At 50.9% G+C, this 11,321-nt stretch overlaps 1 protein-coding gene across 2 annotated transcripts in view; it reads left to right on the top strand.

Annotated features, from left to right (window-relative positions):
- Positions 1 to 11,321, top strand: part of ATP13A3 (ATPase 13A3) — a 268,385-nt gene that overhangs the window by 237,058 nt on the left and 20,006 nt on the right. For both annotated transcript variants that reach the window (XM_075340514.1, XM_075340513.1), the window contains exons 27-29: positions 6,425 to 6,497; positions 7,615 to 7,792; positions 7,875 to 8,047. In XM_075340514.1, coding sequence (XP_075196629.1) covers positions 6,425 to 6,497; positions 7,615 to 7,792; positions 7,875 to 8,047 — 424 coding nt within the window. The remainder of the gene's footprint in view (positions 1 to 6,424; positions 6,498 to 7,614; positions 7,793 to 7,874; positions 8,048 to 11,321) is intronic.

Raw genomic sequence — 11,321 nt, 5'->3', positions numbered from 1 at the left:
GCCACTTACCGCCTCCTGCTTGCATAGCAGAGCTGACTGGAGGGAACAGGAGCTGCAGGGTCCTATGAGACCCAAACACTGAGCATCACCTGACCGCAAGAGATGGAGGAAGTCTGGCTGTGTCTGTCAGCTCCCTGCCCCCACAGCTGCACAATCTCCTACAAGCTGCTTGCACTGCAGTGATGTTTTAGAACATCACTGCAGGATAACGTGCTCCTGACATATGAAGTCCTGTAATGTGCCTGATACATAGTTTAATGCAGAATTTAGCTCATAATTACATAATGATTGCTCCAAAGTTGGATAAAAACAGAGGTTTAGTGACACTTTTTTCATTATCGTTCCTTTGGGAGACCCAGACCATGGGTGTTTAGCTTCTGCCTCCGGAGGACACACAAAGTACTACACTTAAAAGTGTAGCTCCTCCCGCTGAGCTTATACACCCCCTGGTGAGCCAGACCCAGCCAGTTTATCGCTTTGTGTTCAGGAGGCATACATCCACAAATGCATTCTCATATGATTTTTTCCTTTTGGAATGAGTTTGAAGAACTGTGGGTCCACGTCTGGACCCCCGGCATGTCCCTTCTCACCCCACTGTGTCGGCGGTGTTGTAAGGTTGATTTCCTAGGCTGGAGCCTTACATGCCGTGCTCCTTCACCATCCCTCCTGGGCTCTAGCTTGAAGTGGGAGCCAGCACGGTCTCCATGCCTGGCAGGAGACCGGTCTCCATCCGCAGCCCTTCAGGACCCTGCTGGACCAGAGCACTCATCCCCAGGGACCTGGCCCTGCGTCTCAGCAGCTAAGTACCTGAGACGTTTATATTTGGGGGTCCCTGTGCTTTATTGTTTGAGGAGAGTGTGCTTACTGTATTTACTGACATTTCCGGCGGGTTCTCTAGCTGTCGCCCGAGAACCGCGCCGATGGTGCCTGCGCATCGGCCTCGCCGCTCAAATTTAGGCCCCGGCTTCGCCGGAGGCCTAGTTTCGTTTCACTGCCCCTCGCATGTCACTCATGCAGAGGGACAGCGCGGCTCCTCCCGGCGGCCGTTCTGCACAGGGGAGGGACACTCCCCACTGCTGTGCGTGTCTCCTCCCCTGTAGGTCTCTATGGCTCTCCAGATCCCGCTCTTCATGCAAGTCCCGCCCCCTCTCTTCGCTCCGGCGGCCATTTTCTCAGAGTTCTCTTAGCGTTGGTCTGCGTTCTGCATCCCTGCTGAGGTGCTGTGTTTGGGGGTCTGGGCTTCGGGATCTGGAAGGCACACAACACCGCTCTGCACAGCACAGCGGTCTGGTAAGCCACAACCGGCTCTGGTTGTGGACCTCTGTATATACTCTCTGGGGTTCATTCTCTGGCAGAGCCCCCACTCCAGCAGCATGTCTCACACGAGGAGCAAGGCTCCAAAGCTTTACTCTGTATGCGCTGCATGTAAGCTCCTGCTGCCTGAACCGAGCACCTATCCACATTGTGATGCCTGCTCTACCTTGGCGGTGCCACAGCCTGGAGTCTCTCCCCCAGTGGTCTCTCAGGCTGCTCCTGCTCCTGTGGCTGAGCCCCCGGCTTGGGTAGAATCCTTTTCTAGGTCTATCTCCCAGTCTTTTGCGGAGTCCATGGGACCTCTGTCCAGGACTTTGTTGAATATGCATCAGCCCCCCTCACAGGGTGCCTCTGCTGCTAGGGCTCTCTCAGGACCGGAGCTCACAGAGGATTCATCATCAGGTCCCAGACCCCGTCCTCCTAAGAAGAGACGTAGGGTTCCCTCTCCCTCCTCCTCCCGCGGCTCTGATTCAAGAGCGGACTCGCAGGATGAGGAGGATGCCTTTACAGGGGGCTCGGAGGCTAACTCCATGTACCCCATTGATCTGTCCGAAAGTGACTCACATCTTAGTGACTTGATTGCTTCCATTAATTCTGTTCTGGATCTTAATCCGCCAGTATTAGAGGAGCAACCCTCTCTGGCAGAAAAGCACCAGTTTACCTCGCTTAAGAGGGCAAAGAGTGTGTTCTTTAACCACTCCAGTTTTCAGGCCGCTGTGTCCAAGCCCAGGGCCTGTCCTGACAAAGGCTTCCCAAAGCGTGGTTCTGATGACCGTTTTCCCTTTCCACCTGAGGTGGTCAAGGAGTGGGCTCAGTCCCCAAAGGTAGACCCCCCGGTGTCTAGGCTCTCAGCCCGGACCGTTGTGTCGGTGGCTGATGGCACCTCCCTTAAAAATTCCACTGACCGCCAGATTGACCTTCTGGCCAAATCCGTATATGAAGCGGCGGGGGCCTCGTTTTCCCCTACTTTTGCAGCAGTGTGGGCTCTCAAAGCCATATCTGCTTCTCTAGAGGAGATGCATTCCCTCACAAAGGAATCTATGCCCGAAATGGTTGCCTTGACTTTCCAAGCTTCAGCTTTTTCATCCTATGCCATGTCTGCCATGCTGGAGGCTTCTCACCGCACTGCGGTGGCTTCGGCTAATTCCCTCGCTATCCGCAGGATCTTGTGGCTTCGAGAGTGGAAGGCAGATGCTTCTTCTAAGAAGTACCTTGCTGGGCTCCCTTTTGCTGGGTCCCGGCTGTTCGGAGAACAGCTGGATGAAATTATTAAGGAAGCTACTGGCGGGAAGAGTACTTCCATGCCACAAACCAAACCAGGAAACCTGCCCAGTGTAGGAATCAGTCGAGGTTTCGCTCCTTTCGTTCCTCCAACTGGTCGTCCTCTAAGCCCTCGGCCTCGTCCACTAACTCACTCACTAACGGTTCAGAGGTTTCTACTCAAATCTCTTCCTAGTCCCCAAAAAGGACGGTACTTTCCGGCCCATCCTGGATCTCAAGCTTCTCAACAAGCATGTTCAGGTGCGGCACTTTCGCATGGAGTCTCTGCTATCAGTCATTGCCTCAATGACCCAAGGAGATTTCCTGGCGTCCATCGACATCAGAGATGCCTATCTGCATGTGCCAATTGCAGTTTCACACCAGCGTTGGTTACCTTTTGCAATCGGAGAAGATAATTTCCAATTTGTGGCTCTCCCCTTCGGGTTGGCCACAGCCCCTCGGGTATTCACCAAGGTCATGGCTGCTGTGATTGCGGTTCTGCACCTACAGGGGTTGGCAGTGATTCCTTACCTGGATGACCTTCTAGTCAAGGCTTCATCCAGCGCAGACTGTCAGCGGAGTGTCTCGCTCACTCTCGCCACTCTAGCCCAATTCGGGTGGCTAGTCAATCTTCCCAAATCCACTCTGACTCCGACCCAGATTCTCACGTACCTAGGGATGCAGTTCGAGACTTTGCCGGCACTTCTGAAGTTGCCCTTAATCAAACAGCACTCCCTCCAACTGGCAGTGCGCTCTCTGCTGAGGCCCCGCCGTTATACCCTCAGGCGTCTGATGCAGGTGCTGGGTCAAATGGTGGCGTCAATGGAAGCTGTCCCCTTTGCCCAGTTCCATCTGCGCCCCCTGCAGCTGGACATTCTCCGCTGTTGGGACAAGCGGCCTTCCTCCTTACACAAGCTAGTGGCTCTGTCGCCACAGACCAGGAGCTCTCTTCAGTGGTGGCTTCGGCCCCTCTCTCTGTCCCAGGGGCGCTCCTTCCTGGCCCCGTCCTGGGTGATCCTCACCACGGATGCCAGTCTATCCGGCTGGGGAGCGGTATGTCTCCACCACAGAGCGCAGGGCACTTGGACTCCGTCCGAGTCAGCCCTTTCAATCAATGTGCTGGAAACCAGAGCCGTGCTTCTAGCTCTTCTAGCTTTTCACCACCTGTTGGCGGGCAGGCACATTCGAGTCCAGTCAGACAACGCGACAGCGGTTGCCTACATCAATCACCAAGGCGGGACACGCAGCCGCCTGGCAATGTTGGAGGTACAACGCATCCTTCAATGGGTGGAGGACTCCAAGTCCACTATATCCGCAGTCCACATCCCAGGCGTGGAAAACTGGGAGGCAGATTATCTCAGCCGTCAAACCGTGGACGGTGGCGAGTGGTCCCTGCACCGGGCAGTGTTTCAGTCAATCTGCCGCAAATGGGGCACTCCGGACGTGGACCTAATGGCATCCCGTCACAACAACAAAGTTCCTGTTTGCTCCCACGATCCTCAGGCATTCGCCGCGGACGCTCTGGTTCAAGACTGGTCCCAGTTTCGTCTGTCCTACGTGTTTCCCCCTCTAGCTCTCTTGCCCAGAGTCCTACGCAAGATCAGAATGGAGGGCCGTCGAGTCATCCTCATTGCACCGGACTGGCCCAGGCGAGCTTGGTATCAAGACCTGCTCCATCTGTCCGTAGAGATGCCTGCATCTCCCGGACCGTCCAGACCTACTCTCGCAAGGTCCGTTTTTCCGCCTGAATTCTGCGGCTCTCAAATTGACGGCGTGGCTCTTGAGTCCTGGATTTTGACGGCTTCTGGTATTCCTCCTGAAGTCATCTCCACTATGACTCGGACCCGTAAGTCTTCCTCCGCTAAGATCTATCACAGGACTTGGAGAATTTTCCTATCCTGGTGTCGCTCTACCGACCATCCTCCTTGGCCTTTCTCCTTGCCGACCCTTCTGTCTTTTCTACAGTCCGGTCTGCAGCTAGGTCTGTCCCTCAACTCTCTCAAGGGACAAGTCTCAGCTCTGTCTGTTCTGTTCCAGCGGCGTCTCGCTCGGCTGGCTCAGGTCCGCACCTTCATGCAGGGCGCGTCTCACATCATTCCGCCTTACCCGGCGGCCCTTGGATCATTGGGACCTTAATTTGGTTCTCACGGTTTTGCAGAAACCCCCCCTTTGAGCCTCTTAGGGAAGTTTCCTTGTATCGTCTTTCACAGAAAGTGGCCTTTCTGGTGGCCATAACTTCCCTCAGGAGAGTCTCTGATTTGGCTGCGCTCTCTTCGGAGTCACCTTTTTTGGTTTTTCATCAAGACAAGGTGGTTCTCCGTCCGACTCCGGACTTTCTTCCTAAGGTGGTCTCTCCTTTCCACCTTAACCAGGACATTACCCTACCTTCCTTTTGTCCGGCTCCTGTTCATCGCTTTGAAAAGGCGCTGCATACTCTGGATCTGGTGCGTGCTCTCCGGATCTATGTGTCTCGCACCGCTGCACTTAGGCGGTGCACGTCTTCTCTTTTTGTGCTAACCACAGGTCGGCGCAAGGGCCTCTCTGCTTCTAAGCCGACCTTAGCCCGTTGGATTAGATCGACCATTTTGGACGCCTACCAGAGTACTCGGGTGCCTCCCCCGCCGGGGATCAAGGCACATTCGACCAGAGCTGTCGGTGCCTCTTGGGCTTTTAGGCACCAGGCTACGGCTCAACAAGTCTGTCAGGCTGCCACTTGGACTAGCCTGCATACCTTTTCGAAGCACTACCAAGTGCATGCTCATGCTTCGGCAGATGCGAGCTTGGGCAGACGCATCCTTCAGGCGGCTGTCGCCCATTTGTGAAGTTAGGTTCTGCCTACTTCTTAGTTTTTTTCTGTTTATTTCCCACCCAGGGACTGCTTTGGAACGTCCCATGGTCTGGGTCTCGCAAAGGAACGATAAAGAAAAAGAGAATTTTGTTTACTTACCGTAAATTCTTTTTCTTATAGTTCCGTATTGGGAGACCCAGCACCCTCCCTGTTGCCTGTTGGCAATTTTCTTGTTCCGCGTGTTCTCACCGGCTGTTGTCGTGGACAGAGTCTCTGGTTGTTCCGGCTCTTGCTCTGTTCTACTTGTGGGTGGCTATTCTCCTTCAGCTTTTGCACTAAACTGGCTGGGTCTGGCTCACCAGGGGGTGTATAAGCTCAGAGGGAGGAGCTACACTTTTAAGTGTAGTACTTTGTGTGTCCTACGGAGGCAGAAGCTAAACACCCATGGTCTGGGTCTCCCAATACGGAACTATAAGAAAAAGAATTTACGGTAAGTAAACAAAATTCTCTTTTTAAAGTTGCACATCCCGTGTCCTGCGGTGGCAGTCTGTGTGGTCCTCAACCATCTAGCTGCAGACATTGTCTGATGGATGCTTTCAAGTGCGCGCGTCATCCACTTTTGATTTTACTTTTTCCCATTTTATAATTGAAACATTTAATATTTAAAGAAATCTTTATTATCTACCATTTACTATTCAACCATGTTCCCCATCTAACTCATTGTTCTGTGTGGAGGTGTAAGACAACTAACTGGCTAAAGCAGCATATCTTCAGCCATTCATCTGCCTAAAATCTAATAAACCAGAAAATTAACCCCTATGTTTACTGAAGGATTTGTAGTTTGGAAAACCTGAAGAAAATTCTGCTGTGAGGCAAGATTACTTCGGATTACTGATATTAATCATTTCTAGGTTATGATCTTGTATATTAAGATCAGCTTCTCTGTTTAGTGATTGCATTATAGAAGTTCCTCCTTTAATGTCTTTATTGTCCTCTTAAATGGCTGCTTAGTATAATAATGATGACATTACTGACTATTTCCAAATCTTCTTTGATTTTTAGATTCTCAGCAACCTAGGCGATTTCCAGTTTCTCTTCATAGACCTGGCAATAATCTTGGTAGTAGTGTTTACAAGTAAGTTTCTTTTTTTTTTTTTTAAATGTTGTTTTTATTTTTTGCAATATTATTTAATTGTAGAATTAGTTTGCACCATTGATAAAACATGTAGCGTAATAGGTCTATAAATACATATTGGATTAGGATGCCACCAATATGACCTTCATCTCTCAAGACTAAGACCCCGAGCAGTGCTGCTGTTGGTGGAGAGGAAGTCAGAGCAGGTCAATACATTAATTTGTATAGGAATTTTAACTGCTTCTCCACTGAACACTGTACGGCAGGGCCCCACTCTCTAGTTATTTGAGTGGCGTTGCTTTACATTTATAGCCTATCCTGTGGTAAATGGAGATATCCCTTTCAAATATGAGCAAGGCTGTTCAAACAAACAGTTGAGGTAAGAAAAATCCTGAGAAGTAATGATGTCTATCACATTTATGGTCCGAAAGGTGAAGCATCTGCTTTTCCCATCAGCTGTTTGTTCAGATCCATCCAAAGTATCTACTTATGGCTGGTTGAAGGCTGCCGTGCATTATCGCCAATGTAAGGCTGATAAATCTGCCCCGGATTTTTCCTGTAAGGCAGTAATAATATGGAGTCAGCTGTGTTCCATCTCCCAATTTCTCACATTCAAGTAGATAGCTATAGATATTCATGTAGTAGGATTCATAGATTTTAGCCAAAAACTAAATGTTGTGGAGTAGAGCCCCTACTGGGAAGACATTATCGAGCGGGAGTTATTCCATCTGTTACACATGTGGCTTAAAGAAATTAAAAATGTGGTTTTCTCTTAAAATTAAGACAATGTATGTTTTCCATTGAACTTTACCCCTTTTTCTCTTTTCTTTGTGAGAACTTACTGTCAGAATATATTCCATGTGTCATGTATCCTCTGTTCTCATGATTGTGTCAGAACAGCATAACTGTATTAATGGCCATAATTCTCATTTATTAGTAACAAACTAATTTTCATTTGAAACATGTATTACACTGACATTGCGTTAGTTGCTCTAAATAATACATATTTCTAGAATCTGGTGGACATGTATTTAGAAGAAGAACCCTTAAATCTTGTGATCTAGATGGTATGCAAAGTGTGTGCCAAAGACTAAGACATCTTCTCTTTCTGTTCCAGTGAGTTTAAACCCAGCCTGGAAAGAGTTGGTTGCACAAAGACCTCCATCTGGCCTCATCTCCGCAGCCCTTCTCTTCTCTGTCCTCTCTCAAATCATTATTTGCCTGGCATTCCAGACCATGGCTTTCCTTTTGGCAAAACGGGAGCCCTGGTACGAGGTCTGGAGCCCTAGCAGCAAGTGAGTGACGTCTGAAAGTGAACATCCAGAGGTTATGGTTTTACGATTTTACTTAGTTGTATTGTCCCCCTCTTCATTCCAGTGCATGTAATATCTCCATGGATGGTCACCATGAAAATGACACTGAACATGACGAGCACAACATCAGGAACTATGAAAACACCACTCTCTTCTATGTGTCCAGTTTCCAATACCTCATTGTGGCAGTTGTGTTCTCAAAAGGAAAACCTTTCCGCCAACCCAGCTACAGAAATTGTACGTCTTCTCAGTTTGTTATACTGCGATGTTTATGTTCTAACCTTATTACTGAAAGATGAAATAGTTTTATTCTTATGACTAAAACTAGACAATGGTTGTAACTGGAATGTCATGTGGTAAGAATTTGTTGTAGCTGCCTTGTTATGGGCAGCCATATTAGTTGAACCAGCTTTGTATAAATAATAGGAGTGGATGTCGGTAGCTATGCGCTCTTGAAGCTCTGCCATATCTAAGAGGGGGGGGACACTTAGGGAAAGAATCCAAATTTCAGTGATTTATAGGTAGTAGAGATGAGTGAATCCGTGGTTCGGAGTTCGGTTTTTAGCCGAACATATGCTGACCAATAGCTCGAGTATCGCTGTGCTTGGGTACACTCAGAACTCAGCCCAGTGCAAGCCGCTTACAGTGTTTGAGCGGCTCACACTGGGGATAACAACAGCATTATCGGATTTAGTGTGTACCCCCAAAAATTTAAAAACCCAGCCACCCTCCCCCAGAAGTATTCTGCTTATTGCTGGCTGGCTGTGGGCAGAGGCTCGAACTGCCGATCAGTGACTTCCATATTGGGTTCAGGTCAAGTCCAAACCCGTGGAGATAAGGTTCTGCTGCACCCGCCGAACTGAACTTTCACCCGTTCGCTCATCTCCAATAGGCAGTCCTTTATGATAGAGACTTCATTACTGCCGATTGTGACAGTAGTATCTGAAGGTGGCGATAGGCTTGTTAGAGAATACTGGTCTAAAATATCAGCATTTATAATGAGCAAATGTGCCCCTTTATTTCATTATATATTCATATGCTCTTCATTTTCTCAATTTAATTCAATTCAGCAACAATTCTCAGTGTGGGGGAAATTGTCTTTAGCGAGCTGGGTTCACAATAAGTCTGTGTTCCCATTCATAACTTTGTTAGGAGAGCCATTTTTAGTGGATTCAGAGTGGCCCCTGATGCAGCCATTGACTTCAGGGAGGTTAAACAGAAAATCTGAAGCCTTGCATTCAGTTTGACTTCAGTGAGACCATTATGACAGTACTAGAAGGTGGCCCGATTCTACGCATCGGGTATTCTAGAATTTACGTATTGTGTAGTTCATGTATGATTTTTGTTATATATATATATATATATATATATATATATATATATATATATATATATATATATATATATATATATAATATAGATAGATGTTGTTGTGTGTAGTTACCAAGTGTTTGTGTAGGGCGCTGTACATGTTCTGGGTGTTGTCTGGGTGTGGCGGGGGGTGAGAGGGGTGTTGTTTGTGTGTTGCGTTGTTTGTGGAGCTCTGTGTGTCTGTAGCGTTGTGTGTGTGTGTGTTGCGCGGTTTGTGTGTGTGGTGTGTTTTGGGGGAGGTATGTTTTGTGCAATGTGTGTGTTGTGCGGTATGTGCGTATATTTGTGTGTGCAGCGTTGTCTGTGTGTGGGTGTCTGTGTAGGGCAGTTGTTTGTGGTTCCCAGTGTGTGTGTGTGGTGTGATGTGCAGTGTGCGTGCGCGCGCGCGTGTGTGTGTGTTGGGGGGAGGTGTGCACTCCCCATCATGCTCCATCCCCTATGCTGCGCACCCCCCATCGTGCTACATCTCCCATCCTGCGCACTCCCAAACGTGCTCCATCAGCCATGCTGCTCACTCCCAAACGTGCTCCATCCTCCATGCTGCGCACTCCCAAACGTGCTCCATCCGCCACGCTGCGCACTCCCAAACGTGCTCCATCCACCACGCTGCGCACTCCCCATCGTGCTCCATCTCCCATGCTGCGCACTCCCAAACGTGCTCCATCCGCCATGCTGCGCACTCCCAAACGTTCTCCATCCACCATGCTGCGCACTCCCAAACGTGCTCCATCCGCCATACTCCGCACTCCCCATCGTGCTCCATCCCCCATGCAGCGCACTCCCCATCGTGCTCTATCCCCTATGCTGCGCACCCCCCATCGTGCTCCATCTCCCATGCTGCGCACTCCCAAACGTGCTCCATCCGCCATGCTGCGCACTCCCAAACGTGGTCCATCCGCCATGCTGCGCACTCCCAAACGTGCTCCATCCGCCATACTCCGCACTCCCCATCGTGCTGCATCCCCCATGCTGCGCACTCCCAAACATGCTCCTTCTGCCATGCTGCGCACTCCCCATCGTGCTCCATCCCCCATGCTGCGCACTCCCAAACGTGCTCCATCTCCCATGCTGCGCACTCCCCATCGTGCTCCATCTCCCATGCTGCGCACTCCCAAACGTGCTCCATCCGCCATGCTGCGCACTCCCAAACGTGCTCCATCCGCCATGCTGCGCACTCCCAAACGTGCTCCATCCGCCATGCTGCGCACTCCCAAACGTGCTCCATCCGCCATGCTGCGCACTCCCAAACGTGCTCCATCCGTCATACTCCGCACTCCCAATCGTGCTCCATCCCCCATGCAGCGCACTCCCCATCGTGCTCCATCCCCTATGCTGCGCACCCCCCATCGTGCTCCATCTCCCATGCTGCGCACTCCCAAACGTGCTCCATCCGCCATGCTGCGCACTCCCAAACGTGGTCCATCCGCCATGCTGCGCACTCCCAAACATGCTCCATCCGCCATACTCCGCACTCCCCATCATGCTCCATCCGCCATGCTGCGCACTCCCCATCGTGCTCCATCCGCCATGCTGCGCACTCCCAAACGTGCTCCATCCGCCATGCTGCGCACTCCCAAACGTGCTCCATCCGCCATGCTGCGCACTCCCAAACGTGCTCCATCCGCCATGCTGCGCACTCCCAAACGTGCTCCATCCGCCATGCTGCGCACTCCCAAACGTGCTCCATCCGCCATGCTGCGCACTCCCAAACGTGCTCCATCCGCCATGCTGCGCACTCCCAAACGTGCTCCATCCGCCATGCTGCGCCAGCATCAGCCTCTCTACCCGCAGCATCAGCCTCTCTTCCTCCCAGCATCAGCCTCTCTTCCTCCCAGCATCAGCCTCTCTTCCTCCCAGCATCAGCCTCTCTTCCTCCCAGCATCAGCCTCTCTCCTCCCAGCATCAGCCTCTCTCCTCCCAGCATCAGCCTCTCTCCTCCCAGCATCAGCCTCTCTCCTCCCAGCATCAGCATCTCTCCTCCCAGCATCAGCCTCTCTCCTCCCAGCATCAGCCTCTCTCCTCCCAGCATCAGCCTCTCTCCTCCCAGCATCAGCCTCTCTGTCCCCAGCATCAGCCTCTCTGTCCCCAGCATCAGCCTCTCTGTCCCCAGCATCAGCCTCTCTGTCCCCAGCATCAGCCT

This window comes from Anomaloglossus baeobatrachus, chromosome 3, assembly GCF_048569485.1.
Source record: "Anomaloglossus baeobatrachus isolate aAnoBae1 chromosome 3, aAnoBae1.hap1, whole genome shotgun sequence".
In the NCBI taxonomy this organism is placed as follows: domain Eukaryota; kingdom Metazoa; phylum Chordata; class Amphibia; order Anura; family Aromobatidae; genus Anomaloglossus; species Anomaloglossus baeobatrachus.
Note: the sequence above shows the minus strand (reverse complement) of the source record. Positions and strands in the feature narration are given on the sequence as shown.